At 43.9% G+C, this 15433-nt stretch overlaps 1 protein-coding gene across 1 annotated transcript in view; it reads left to right on the top strand.

Annotated features, from left to right (window-relative positions):
* Positions 1–292: 292 nt before the first annotated feature.
* The window catches only part of PPP2R1B (protein phosphatase 2 scaffold subunit Abeta), a 128105-nt gene continuing 112964 nt past the window's right edge, over positions 293–15433 (top strand). Inside the window, exon 1 of the mRNA XM_078682310.1 lies at positions 293–499. Coding sequence (XP_078538436.1) covers positions 422–499 — 78 coding nt within the window. The 5' untranslated portion in view covers positions 293–421. The remainder of the gene's footprint in view (positions 500–15433) is intronic.

Here is a 15433-nt window from a genome sequence, read left to right as displayed (position 1 = left end):
ACGGTGAAATAATTGAAAGGCTGTAAAAGAACGATATGAAGATGCTCTAGCGAACTAATGCAAGTTAATACGTTATTGAGATTTACATAAAAGGAAACAATTGTTAGTTTTTGATAAAACTACCTCATTTATACCGATTATACTAAATATTTTTAAATGTTTAAAGAGTTTTCTAACAAAGCCTATATGTTCCTTCAATAGACCAGAAACGTGTGCTGTTTCCCCTGCTTTGTACTTCCGAGATGGCCGCCGTCGGTGACTTTTACGTCAGAACAGTACTCGTTCCACGTCTACGCCCAATAAGAGCAAGCCCTAGGCAGCAGAACTGGTTCCCCGCCCCTGCTCCAGCTGCCGCTTCCTCCCGGAGACCCCGCGCCTTCCTCTTTGCGGCCGGAAGTGGTGCTTTTCTCTCGGGCTCAGGATGGCTGGTGCTGACGGAGACGACTCGCTTTACCCCATTGCCGTGCTGATCGACGAGCTGCGGAATGAGGATGTGCAGGTAAATCTTCAGGGGTAAAGAGAATGGCGGTCTGCCGAGGTTTAGGGGCATGATAGAGGGTATGTCTCTCTTGGTGGGTAAGAGGTGGTACCGGGGGCGTGGCCTGGCCTCACCTTGGATACCTCAGTGTTTGGCCTGGTGTGAGGGGATGAATGTGGTCCGGTGTTTGTGTCCATTAGCTCAGTGAAACCGTAAAAAGGGAAATTGGTGTATAATTATATTTCGGACACTTCACTAATACAGGGTAGCCTCCTTTGCGCGTGATGACCTCTTATATGTTGGGAAACTGTTTTTTAGGTGTCATTGTGGCAGGCCCGGCTCCAGGATTCTCAGCATGGAAGGGCCACGAAAACACCCGAGTGGGCCATTAATATGCATGGGCAGGCAGTAAAAATCAGCAAGGGTTTACTTTACGGAATACAGGGAAGGAGGCATTACCGCGCCCGCCATATAAGACAGCCCCTGCACAGACCTAATGGCACTACTTTATGTTGAAGTTGCTGCATCAATTACAAACTGGGTTGGTTGCACACCAACATCTTCTGCCATTCTTTAAATAGGCTTCATTGATCGCACATCAGACAAAATGTTATCACTGCCGTTGTAAATATTTGAATGCTGGAAAACTACTGTATGCTTGCTTCGTGAACTATGAAACCACACTTGTTGAGTCGATGGGAACTTATTGTATAATGGCTATAATTTGGATATTGCATACGGTTACAAGTGATCTGGCAGCTATACAGTGACATCTCAGTTCAAATAAAGGTGAACAGCGCCACTGCTTTATCCTCTAGGGTCTATATTTAAAGGGGGTTGAAACCAGGAGATGTGCTCACCCTTCTCTTTTTCAGCCTCTATGTAGCAGTTTTAGGGACTGCTTTGGCCAATCATAAATCTTGATTCTCCCCTCCCCCCCCATCCACACACACACAAAGCAGGAGTGGAACTTGACGTCACTGTTACAGTATGCATCTGACATAATCATATTGAACCAAATTACTATCTGCCTGATGCATCAATTCTGTGGCCGGTGCTGCAGAGGCTTAACTTGGGGAACTCTCAAACAAGTCAGACACAGACCCAAATCTGCTTTGATTATTCAGGTTACATAACTCCACCTCATAAGAACAGTCTAACCAAGTACACCTGGGAATGAAGCTTGCTTTGTCCTGATTTGACACCAAACCAGAAATTCAAAGAGCCACATTAAATGCTTAGCTTAAGGGCTTTACCATAACCCAATGGTTTACATTCATACTTGCATACTAACATTGATAGATATGCAGGAGATATGGCAAATTGGATTGGCACATGGTGTATTTAACATAATGCTTATAAAACATCTAAATGACATATCCTACTGAGTAGAGCTAACTGGTTGCTGAAAGAAAACATTCTGAGCTGGGGCTGACCACCTACTCCTACAGTAAGCTGTAGAGATTTGTAAGACCTGCTTGCTATTAGAATTAAGGTTTTGGGTTTTAATAATAGGAGGAACAATGTCAAGTGTGCATAAACCCACACCTAGCGGGTTGCTGTGGATTTTACAATAACATCAAAGAGTTTAAAATTCATGTAATTTATGGTTTCCTCAAGCTTAACAATGAATGAAAGGGGTGTTTAAAAATTCCCCTTACGAGACTAGGCATACAAAACTTTGCTTTTGCAGTAATTCCTTGATTAGGTGGGCAAGACCCTCCACTCAAAAGTGCTTTGTGAAATGTACAGGTGTCATATTGAAAAAGATTGAGGTGTAGAATATTGGTTTTTAATATGTATTGGCGATTACCCATGACTAACCATTCATTTTAGCTGCTTTAGTGTGGCAAGGTACTGTCAAACTTTTAAATTGTAACTGTGACATTTATTGTTTAGAACATATATGTATTGCTCACAATCATGTATGTGTTTAATTGAATGAGTTTGAACCATTTAATCTTCCTGTTTACTTTTTTTTTGTATTTTATTATTGTACAAAACAGTACTGCCTCTGTGCCTAGTTCAGCAAATTCCTTCTCAGATTTGTAGGTCTTGCCTTTCTTCTTGTGTATCTCTGCGGACAAGTTTCTAATGGTGGCGAAACACTAAAGCCAGTCTCCACAAATGTTTTACCTTTCTTCTTGATGGTCCCACCAGGACTGACTGTATGTATGTACCCTAACTAGTAAACATATTGAGAGCTGTACATTATGTGAGGGGTTGGGAGTCTATCATTATGATTGCAAGACATTATCTTTTGCATGGTGTAGATTAGATTTTTGCCTTATCTGATTTTGCTGGCTTTAGTACTCAGTGCACTCTAACCCCTGCTTACCAATAGTAAAGTGCCTGTGCTCCCCCTGTTAACATGGTTATAGTGACTTATTCGTAAGGTGAAGAAAGTTTGTCCAGGGACTGGAAATTAAATACCATGTGTGGACTGCTGCCCCATTGTACCATCCACTACTATATGCTTGCAGCATTTTAGTGTCCTTGCAGAATATCCCTAAGGGAAAATGTTGCTGTTATTTTTCTCAAAAAAAAGAGGGAACCCTTGCAATTGGTAGTTAACAGTTTTGCCAGGAAAAATCTTCCCCTCACTGACATGGAGTGCCACATCGTTGTGAGCTCTTACAGAAAGCCCTGAAGTTGTCGCCTCAAAAAGGTGTTTTCCCCTTTGCTCTCATGTGAGTAAGACGCTAGGCACTGAGGACAAGCTACAGGCACACACCAAACTGTTGGAAAAAAAAATGAATGTACCATATTTGACAAGCTTTCGGTATGTATGGGTTTGACAATTGTATGTTTGCAGTGTTCAAGTGTGTGACATTTATATACCTCAAGCATGGCACTTTGGGTGGTACTATATAGCAAGAAGTTGAACATAAAAACTACTGAGATGCCCAGCGACTTTTATATTTGAATTTTGGCACCCATAATTCTGTTTTCATACCAAACTACAACAGAAAAAATGTTCCTGGATGGCAAATTGCAGTCAGTCCGAGACTACATCCTACTAGGTGAGAGGCTACAAAAATACATGCTAAACTTCGAAGTGCTTCCACGGAGCGAAAGTGACCATGTTGCCTTAACTCTGAACTTAACCTTCAGAGCGGACATCCGCTATACCACCCCCTGCATTGGAGCATCCCAGGGTGAAGAACAGAACAGGCTTCTTAGAAGGATTAAATGGGGGGCAAAGACAATCCATGAATTTGCCTTATGGAAAACACCATGTATCGGATGGCAGACCGACCCTAATAATTGTAATTGTACAGGGGAATGGGACAAACTTGCATATGCATTGGCCACACTGCTGGTGGGGAACACTACAAACCGCATTCCCTGAAATCAAACATACGTATGGGTCCAGTTCCAGCGATAAAGCAATGCGCGAAACACTTAAAAGCCAAACAAAGGGCCTATAAAAAAACGAGGTCAGAGACTACTAAAAAGGAACTCCAATTAGCTGCTAAACATCATTCACAACCGGGTTGGAAGGTAAATCGTGAACTCACTGAGGCAACAGTTTTTTTTTTTTTACCTATTGACACCGTGTAAATCCCAAGAATTCTGGCAATACCTAAACCATCTATTTCACGGGACCTCAAACAGAGAGAAACCTCTTGATGCAGCTACATGGGTGGCCCATGTTAAGACTGTATACCGATGACCCGAATGGCACTTGCAGAACAGTGCCTTAACATCTGGAGAGAGACATGGGAACACCCTAGCAGAGCCTGCTGTCCCTCCAGCCGCTTCAACTTTCCCAAGCAAAGGGGAGGTCCGTTTAATTCTAAAAAAGATACGACAGAACAGAGCCCCCGGCCCTAGTGGTCTACCAGGTTCCCCTTTTTAGGGATAATCCAGACTTCTGGTCAGACACCTTGGCGCAATTATACGGGGAATATAGGCTACTGGGGGACGTCCCAGACTCTTGGAGGGGTTCACTGCTGCTACCAATATATAAACAAGTATTGGCCTCGTATATAACATTTTTTAACGTTTACGTGAGACAGGTAGGCTTCTTGGGGGATGCCAAATATTTTTCTTCACTGAACTTTACGTCTGTATACTGTCAGATCAAATTGCATCCTTTGTCGCTAGAGCTAACTTTATCACTCCATATGGTACATTTAATTATGTGTGGATGCATTTTGGACTGATATCTGCTTCTTCAGTATTTCAGAGTATTTTTTACGGGGCGGGGTTCCAGCTCTTAAGATTTACCATGATAACGTGATGGTGTTTGGGAGTTCTTTTAGGAAGCATGATGAATGGTTGTGTACAGTTCTTAGAAGGCTAGATGCGATTGGACTCAGGTTGATGTTGGAAATATGCTAATTCAAGATAGACCACCTGGAATATTTGGGTCACTTGTTTTCTGCGAAGGGTATTTGTCCTGTAAAGGAGTTGGTGGCTGCAGTTGGTGAGATGCCCTCTCCAACCAACAAGGATAAGTTGGGAAAGTTCCTATAAAGTACTATGGCAAATTTATAGCAAACTTTGCTGAGAAGAGCAAGAGCATGCAAATCCTACTGAAAATGGTGTGGCGTTTTCATGGAAGAGTGAATGTGAAGAGGAGTTTGTCGTTGAAGGAGGCTCCTAGTCCATCCAGTTTTGAGCCTGTTCTGGGGACTTTAATGACAGACCTTAGTGTCTGTGCTCTGACCCTCATTAAACCCAGATTGATACTCACCAAGTAGATTTCTGCCCTTTGCACATTGTTTCAGTCGAGTGTTTACTCAGCACTCCAGGAATAGGAGTCTAGAGACTAGATGATAGTTGTTGAAATCTTCTTGTTAATCAGTTGGGATTTTCAGCAGAGTGTCTCTCTTAACCTTTTAGGTAGACTAGGAAAATGCCTTGGTGTGGTTAAAGGTTTATAAATGTCAACCAGTTGGGTATTAGGATGATGCTCATCTCTTTTGCTGGACTGGCCAGTAGTGAGTAAAAAGTGATTTGAAGGGTTTAATCTTGGAGACAGGCTTTCCTAGTTCAGTCTGGGAGATGTTAATGCAGTATGACCAGATTCTGTAGGATTTTGTGGCCAGTACGGCACTAGTGTTTAAAGTTTGCACTGGAATTGATTGGTCTTGAGTGGCACGGGCTTAGATGCTGCTTTGACTCTTTCAGATGTTTTCTAGGCGTATTTTTGGCTGACTGAATCTGAGATCTTATGGACTAAACTTTTGCTTCGAAGAAATGCCTTTTTTTCGATTGCCTTTTGCGAAAAAAGGCCTAGGTTATTTATGGAATATTTATACCCCAATGAGCGGTCTTAGAAGCTTTTTTCTTGTCGACCCTCCATATGGCACATCCTCTTGCTATATGTAGACAAAGCACTGATTTAGTTAAGAGATGATAATGACTCATTGGACTAATTTGGGACGATATTGGGGTTTAAGATAAACTGGGTTAATTCCTGTCTGTTCCTCCTGCACAGACTATCGGAATCTCAGAGATTGATGGTGCCCTATACAGTCTTGCAGCGGAAGTACAACACTCAAATATCAGGGAGTTAATATTTATCACTCTGAAAAAGATCTAGGGGCAAATGTAGGTAGCCGTTGGCGATTTGCAAACACCGAAATTCAGCGAATTTCGGCGTTTGCGAATCGCAAACGGCGTTTTGATATGTAGGTGACTTGGCAAAATAAGGAATCGCAAAAATTGTGATTCCCTATTTTGCTTATAGCATTTAAGGAATCGCAATTTTGCGATTCCTTAAATGCTATGAGGGGTGCTTTAAAAAATGCGATTTTTGCATAAGGAATCGCAAAATACCACCTACTTCAAGTAGATGGTATTTTGCGATTTCCTTCAAAAATGCATTTTTTTAAAAAATTCCAAGTGCCATGTGGCGCACAGACATGCCCTTAGGGCATGTATGTGTGCCACATGTACTTACAGGCACATTCCAGGGGTGCAACAGGTGTCCTTTGGACACTCTGGCACCCTTGGAATAGCGATTCTCAAATTGCGATTTTCACACAGAAAATCGCAATTTAAGAATGTATCCCCATGAATGAATGGAACACTCATTCCTTAATTGCGATTTGCGATTTGCTAATCGCAAATAAGGAATGTTAAAGGTTCGCAAAAAAATGGCGAATTTTTACCTACATTCCATTTTGCTATTCTCAAATAGCGATTCCTTAAAAATCGCTATTTGGAATCGCAAAATGGAAATTACCTACATATGCCCCATAGTAGATTATACTTTGGGAATGGGCAGTAACATCAATACGCCAATTGCTTCCATTCTGAAACTCACTCCTGTTTTCCCAGATAGGTAGAGTGGTGATCTCAAAAATGTTGTTGCTCCATTGACTTTTGTACTTAATCACAGAAGTTTCTTCAAGGACTTGCAATCACTGTTTGCCACTCCTGTGCGGTGAAAGAGGATCTGCTGAGTGACGATTGCGTAACTATATGTACCTGTAGCAGAGAGTAGGTTGGCTGCTCTCAATTATGAGCTGTGCTATGCGGTGGCACAGCTGCAATGGCTGATGCGATGGATTGATGGCAGGGGATACACATGCAAAGCTAGGGGTATGTAATATTTTGGAGTGGTTGATGGGGCCAAGGTTTGATAAAAGCAGAATGATACCCTGGATTGGTTCGCGTCTTTTCTATCTGACCGTTCCTTCCAGGTGCACGCCCCTCCGTACTCATCCAGCAGGCTCCCCCTTGAATGTGGGGTACCTCAGGGGTCTGCGCTCAGTCCCACATTGTTTAATGTGAATTTCTTCCCCCTGGCCGTGATGGCCCGGGAACGTAAGATACAACTAATATTATATGCGGACGATACACAACTTATTTTTAATTTCTCCAATAACAATGTGATAGACCAAATGAAGTTCCAAGAAGACATTTTGGCCATATCTAAGTGGCTATCTAACAACTGTCTTCAATTAAACTCCTCCAAAACAGAGGTACTTCTGATTGGCAATGGCACACAGACATGGGATGAGCATTGGTGGCCTCCTGCGTTGGGACCAGCTCCTATACCTAAGGAGTTGGTAAAAAAATCTAGGAGTGATGCTCGACAACTCGCTCAATTTGGATTCCCATGCCAAAAAAGTGGCGGGCATCTGCTACGGGCGTCTGCGCTCTCTCAGACCCATTCTGGGGTTCTTCGAGCCCCCTACCCGTCAGCTCATAGTCCAGGCGTCTGTCCTTTCTCACCTGGACTATTGCAACTCCCTCATGCTAGGCTCCAACACGACCACAATAAACAGGATGCAAAGAGCACAAAATGCTGCTGCCCGTGTTTTGTTTGCTCTACCCAAAACCTGTCATACTTCCCCCTTTCTCCGGCGACTACATTGTTTGCCTATAAAGCAACGCATACAATTCAAAACCCTCTGTCTAACCCACAAAATCTTGTACAGCGCTGGCCCCCAAACTCTTCAAGGACTATGCTCCTTTTATATCCCCACGCGCGTACTCCGCTCAGCGGATCTTTCTTTAGCACGTACCATTAAGATTCGGAGGAGCAGAGCCGGCGGCCGTTCCTTCAGGTATCTGGCCCCTAAGCTTTGGAATTCCATCCCCTTAAAAGCTCGAGCCACCTCAAACCATCTGCTATTTCGCAAACTTATAGAAACTTGGCGGTTTGCGTCCATCTAGTACATCCTCTGTCGCACTAGTTGTAGGCATGTCCGCAAGCGCTGGGACGCCCCGTTGCTGGGGTAGCCATGCGCTATACAAGATTCCATAACATAACATAACATACATTGTTGAGAGTAGCTTACTGGTGTTGAAATGTGTATGTACGGAACAAGAATGGTAAGATGCCATATGCACCTGAGCTACCATTGTTGTTACGACTTGACTGTGCTCTTAAGAGTGCTTAACGTACTACCCTGAACAGAGGTGGGTCTGACGCTTTGTGGGGACCTGTTTAGCGTTAAGATTGTACTGTCATTTACAGATCTCACTGATGTACATAATCTGGGCCTGGAAGCTTCTTACTATACAGAGCCCTCCCACAACTACTAACGGACACATAGGATTCACCATGGGTGGGGAGGAGGTCTCACACGTATTGCAAGTGTTATTGGCTCACAGCTATACCGTAACATAACGTATATTTTTAAAGTGCACATTCACCCGTAGGCAACTTGGCACTGAATAACAGATGTTTATTGTTAACCAACTCAATGGTACTCCTTTTATTGACCTCAGAGGGATGAAAGGCTGAGTGGACTAACCGATATTTTAACCTTTGACCATGAGGTCAAACACAGACCCCTGCTGTGCATGCACTAGTCCACTGAGCCACCAGAACTGGCTCAATAAGAAGCCTACAATCGGAAGGAGGCGATTACCCGTCTGTACAATGACCTCAAGTACATGACACCAGGCCCGAAATGAGCACTCTGAAAGGATTGTGTGAGCTTCATTTGAACAGCTTTTTGACTACGGAGGAATGGACCCAGTTTCTGGCAGAGTGTTTAGCAAGTATCCTGAATTGCCAAAATCAAATGTTACCTGCACTACATATACTTGACTCCTGTAAGAATTGGGCAAATGTACTCAGTCCAATGCCTGTCCTGGGTGTGCTGAAGAGAGGCAGGATTTTATCATATGGTCTGGCAGTGTTTTGTGGTGGGGCACTTTTGGGAGGACGTTTTCCTACGTGTCCTTAGTTTCTGAGAGGGCAGTTGCCAAGGAGGCTCCTTATCCAATTGCTTATTGGGCCTGACCCCCCAAACTCCAAGAATTAACACAATAGTAAACGTATTAACCATACCCATATAGTAGTGAAAAAGCAGCAAAATTGTTGCATTTTGTGGTGGAGAAAGAGTAGGAAAGCGAGATATCTACAAAGATGGCTCTATCCTTGACGCTTGTGCAGAATCATGCTGTCTAGTGCTAGGCACGCACAATTGCACTATAGCGCAAGGGTCTGAGTCTAGCATTGGTTTTGTTCTCAAAGGGTACCCTGTCGGTACAAAACACTATGCCTAGATAAACTTTGTTTTCCCACTTTGGAGGTGGTCTGTACAGTGCAGCACACATGCAAAGTGGAAGAAGTTAGAAAAAATTAAGTCCTTTCTCCTTTTAACGTCTGCTTAAAAGTGGCATGATTATTTTGGCACAAAACCCTGTCTAATCTTAGTAAATTATGGTTTTGCTTCAAAACTCATAGGTAGTTGCATGGGAGCACCCATTTACAATCCATGGAACGCCCCCTTGACACAGAGCAGGTCAAATCAGCTCTTTGCGCTGCTTTGCTTTACTTGCATAACTTTCCAGCGCAAATAAAAGTCTGCTGGGATGTGTCATTTTTGTGATGCAAACTATTGTAAATCGGGGCCTTGGTGAGCCTGCTAGATGAATGGGCGTCTGCCATTGCCAGTTGGGTTTTGCATAGTTGATTGCTAAATACTCATCTTGCCAACTGGGAGTATGCAGTGATCCATATCAATTCAAATAAGTCTTTATTTCGACAAATATATCATAAAAGACTGTACATTTAAAAAAGACTTCACATATTAAAAAACCATAACGGTAACAGTGACACGGCGTTCCTACCAGAGAAACGAGTCTACGAGTTATTCCATACAAGAAATTACTATTATTAAAAAAAGTCAGCTAGATATAAAAACCCATACAATAAATTAAGTTTAAAAAGATCCGAGGTCAATAATCAATTGGCATCAAAAGAATATTAGTACACAATTTGATTAAAAAAACCCGTTTTAGTCCTGGCGTAGCTTTCTCCTCCGGATTGCCCACATCCAATGTAAGAATTTTGCAACAGCAATTACAATACTTTCAGAGCATTCGGTTTGAAAGATCCTTAGGGCCTCTGCCCCGGTACTAATGCCCTTCAGCAGACATATGGCCTTCAACCACTTATGACGAGGATGTTTGTACTCAGGGCAGATAAAAAGAATATGGGCTATACTTTCCGGCTGAGTGGAACAAAATGGACATGATGTATTATTTTCAGCTTGCCATTTACCGGTAAAGGAATTGACAGGAAGGGTACCCACCCTGTATTGGTGGTACAGTTTCCGGTCTTCAGGAATTGTAATAATATCCCAATAGCCCTCATAGACAGGTTCAAACTTGAGCTCAAGGAAGTTTCTTGTAAGTGATGGGCCAGTGCAAGTTCGAAAATTTCACTTTGACACCATTGACCAGTAAAGCTCCTTAACCTTTCGGGGTGGGAAGAGATTAACAGTAGGGTTCTCCCACAATGGACCCAAGCCCATAGCGGTGTAAACAGCCATAACCTCTTTCAACCATGGAATTTTATTGGCTGTATCCGCGTCTCGGACTTAGAGGAGGGCCTGGGCATACTGGGAGAGTTCGGGTGTAACCTAGAGCCTCCTCCAATATGCCACTGGCCTAAAACGCGCTACATCCTCAAGTCGTTGACAGCCCAGATCATAGTAGAGGGGCAGGAGTGACGTAGATGGCGGAAGACTACCTAAACCCCTCACAAACTTATTTTGGGAGTTCGCCAGTTGTACAATGTTACCGAACCCCCAAAGTTCAGCCCCATACAATATAGATGCACTTATTTTGGAGTTATACATTTTAATTGCTGGGGCAATAGGTTTTGTAGCCGAGAGGCACAATTCCCTAATTAGTGCTCCTACTAACTGGGCATGTTTGGTAACCAACTGGTTGAAATGAGGTTTCCATTCAACCTTGAACCCAGTGTAATACCAAGGTAGGTAAAGGATTGGGTCTGTTCAAGCAATTCACCGTTCATGATCGCCCTCCCTCTCACAAGCTTTTGCTTGTGCATGACCATAAATTTGGTCTTGGTCACATTGATGGTAAGGCTGTAATCTTTGCAGAACCCTTCAAAACACCCAATGGCCTTCTGTAGACCATGTTGCGTTTTGGATATTAGGAGAGTGTCATCTGCAAACATTAGCAGGGGTATCGGTATTCCATTCAACTGTGGGGCATCCGTAGGATCATTCTTGAAATAATCGATAACCCTGTTAATGTACAACAAAAACGGTGTTGGAGCCAGAACGCACCCTTGCCTTACCCCTCTTAGAATCTGGAACCTGTCTGTAACTTTGCCTTGCTCTCCCCACTGGACCTGAGCAAAATTATCATTGTGGAGTTTAATTAAAAAGGCAAGTACATCAAGTGGCATACCTTGTTCTTGGAAGACACTCCACATTTCGAAACGCGGTACCAAATCGAAAGCCGACTTAAGGTCGACAAACGCCGCATAAAGAGTGCCACCTCTAAGGATTACCACCCGCCAGTAAATCAAAACTAATCTAAAGGCCTGATCTATGGTGCTCGTGTGTGTGCGGAACCCGGGCTGGAGAGGGGACAGAATATCTTCCTCCCCAATCCAGGTCTGAATCCTAGATAAAACGAGCCTGGCTATCCCCTTCTGGATGCAGTCTATAAGGCTAATCGGCCTATAGTTAGCTGGCTCAGAACGATCCCCCTTCTTATAGATGGGGATTATCTCGGCCCCCTTCCAGGTGTTGGGTATGGGGGAGCCCTTTGCGATGGCATTAGCCAGGGACTGGATGTATGGTGCCCACACTCCTTTCTTATGTATAAACAGATTAGCAGGGACACTGTCCAGCCCGGGCACTCTACCCTTTGGGACAGAGTTAAGGATTCTATCCACCTCGTTTACGCTGAAGTGTAGTGGTGTGATGTCAAAAGGAATGTGGGGGATGTCGATGCTCAACCCCTTATCAAAGGATGGACAGGCAAACTGCGTCTTAAAATGCGAGAACCACAAATCAGGAGGAACATAGTTTTGTGGGTGGTCCCTAGGGCACCCCTTACCCAGTTTCACCAGATCCCAGAAAACACCCATGTTCCTGGCTCTGCTCGCGTTGTATAGCTCTGACCAATACTGTTCGTCCCATGATCGCTTTGCTTCGTGTTGGGCTTTCTTATACCTCTCCCTTGCAACTTGAATCCGATCCCTGGCTTTTGATCTAATTGGTAGGGCTAAAGATTTCTATGCGACCCTACAGCTTTTACCATACCATGTTTCCACCCTGTTTTTAGGCCTGCGATTGGATTTACAGACCTCCATAATAAAAATATCCCATAACCTATTAAAAAATTGTATGTATTGAAACAACTTTTAACTTCATATCCTGGTCCTTGATACAACTCTGAAGCTCTAATGTTGCCTTTGCCGCAAGTTCACTCATTACAGTTATATGGTCCTCCTTAAGAAGATATTCTGTCCATTTTACCCTCCTGGTATCATTTGAAGGATAAATATCAATTGTACTAGGTCTAGATTCAGACCGCTTTCTTGCAAACAACTCTACAGATAATATAAGTGGATTATGGTCGCTTTCCACCCGTTTTAATACAGCCATATCCTTAATAGAGGACCAATACTATTTGTTAAAAAGACTGTAGTCTGTACGACTACTACGTATCCCATTATCAAACGTGTGATCACCCTCCTTATTTGACTTTGTTCTACCATTTGCCCCTGTTCCAAACATAAAGCTTTAAGCTGTAATGCAGCTTGAGACCACGTCTTGATAGGAGGTATGGTCTGTTGCGGAATATCCCAGGCAAGATCTTCCTCCAATGTAAGTTCAATATCATTGTTATCTAGTGGTTCAAAGCAGCAGTTAGTCTCCAGCTACAAGCGTATTCCCCATGCCATTGTAATGATTAAGAGGGGAATCTAACAGGGAGACTGTCTCTGAGGATTTGCCCCCGGGTTTGCCCCTAGCATATGTACTATATACAAATCTGCATTTTGGGGCTTTGGATTTTAATAATTAGAATGTCGCTGCTCTTAGAGTCCAGCTGTGCAACTTTATAACTGTCATCCTGTCTGACCCAAATGGTCAGACCCCCCCATTGGTCTTCCCCTCAGACAAGAGGTTGCTGGGTTGTAGAAGTTCAGAAAACCCAGTCTATACAGTGGTTCCATTTGCCAGGTTTCCTGGAAAAGTAGGACATGATGATTGCCTATAAACGATAGCCAATCTTGAGATACTAATTTGTCCTTAAGGCCTGCAATGTTCCCGGATACTAAGGATTGTGCTATTTGCACATTAATAGCGCGATCACTTATCTGGCACTGGCTGACTCCGGAAACATCAATGACGGTCATGTGACCTAATACTGGGGTAACAACAGCTGGACTCAGCATAAGATGTGGGCTGCGTGTCTGTGTTGTCCATCCTGTTATCAATGGCGTCACTATTACACTCCAAATGACCGGGGATTGGTATGGCAATAGCTTCATCACTTATTGTGTCAACATAGTCATGCCCTTGTAGAGTGACTATTCCTGGCATTTTGGGGTTTGTTAGAATGGGCAGTCAATCATTTTCGTCCAGTCTGCTCAGCGCATCAAAATAATTAGACACCACAATTGTCCTATTATCACTTGGCATATTACTCATTTGCCTGTAGCTTATTGGATTATTGTATGTATCGGGAGAGTAGAAAAAATCCAACGGGAGTATATTAATACCCTCCTGATTAGGCAGAGAGTACGCTGCCCGGTCCAATATATCCCTAACCTGGATTGGTAACCTAAAACTAAGCACAATGCAGTCACCTTCTAAACCTTTCTGGGATCGCCCCACCCAGGGAACCCTTCTAACCATCGTAAAATGCTGAAAAAGATGGTTCCTAGCCCAGTTTTGTGATTCAGATAGTGAAGTGACTTGTTCTTAAGGGAAGATAAATGCTCCTCTTCATAGTGTGAAAGTTTTGGTGCATTTGCAAGGATAATCGTATATGCCGTGGCCTCAGGTGGAAGATGTAGGGAGGCTCTCAATGACCGCTCATTCTCACGGCCCTTGAATTTGCCTATTGGGCTCTGTGGTCTTACCCTGCCCCTATGTTCGGGCTGTATTTGATGTTTCTGTTGCATCTCCATTGAATTTAGAGGAAGGCTTGCCAACCCACTACCCTGTGAACTAGTTGGGAGTCTTAGTTCATTTTCCTTTGGCTTAATAGTCTGACTAATTCCCTGACTAACGGGTGGATCTTTAAATAAGTGTTTCTCTAATATGCTTAACCTATGGGAGATTATGGCTAGTTTTGCCATAACAGGGTTGATCAATGCTAGAAGCCTTTCTTCAAGCTGTTTCACTATATCCGGTGTCCCTTGAGAACAATTAGGGCCCTGGACAGCCACAGATCTTTTTGATCTATTTGTGAACCCCCCCCCCACCCCCCCCCCCACTCGAACCATCAGAGATGATAGATGATACCGCGGGACTACCGTGCTCGCATGCCGCATTCTTATTCTTGGCCTGCTTTGAGATCTGTGAACTTGATTTGGGCGCACTACACGCTCTTCTCTTTCTTGACTGTTCTTTCCCTTTAGTGCCTTGTGTAGGCTTCAATTGCCTAGTACGGGTAGGTGGCGGGGAGGGATCCAGGGTTGTACTGGGGGAGTTGGCTGTGGTTGATGCTCCTGGGGTGCCCTGCTGTGGGGTATGTGTGATATGCCGTGGTAAACTAGGGCTCATAGCTGCAGTTGGTTTACCTCAGTTAGAGGGGCTAGTAATGGTAGGGGTAGTGTTGGCTCTAGAGAGAGCCTCCGCTCCGTTAGCTGAATCTCGTGTATTAGCACAGACTCAGCTCTAGAGAGAAACGCATCCAATGTGCCAACAACTCCTACCCCATTGCCCCCTTACGTGTGATCTTACTCATGGCCTAAATTAACAGACTCCGTTGGGAGTATACAAAGCTTAGTTACCAGCAACAACCACTAAGTGGCAATATTTTAACAGCAGTCTATCCTGCAGTTAGCCTCCCTCCCTTGTCTTGATAGATGTTTTTATCAGTGTCCCCTTAGTCCAAAGACCTAAATGATCAGTTCGCTTACTTGAAGTCCATGAGGTGAAATCAAGGGGGGTGGCCCAGCACTGCCTCTCTGCCGCGGACGGGCCCGCCCTTGGCCCTGGCTCCGCCCGCGTCCCGCGCCGCGGGAGGCACCGAGTT

Source organism: Lissotriton helveticus, chromosome 3_1, assembly GCF_964261635.1.
Source record: "Lissotriton helveticus chromosome 3_1, aLisHel1.1, whole genome shotgun sequence".
NCBI lineage: Eukaryota > Metazoa > Chordata > Amphibia > Caudata > Salamandridae > Lissotriton > Lissotriton helveticus.
This window is presented reverse-complemented; position numbering and strand designations above follow the sequence as displayed.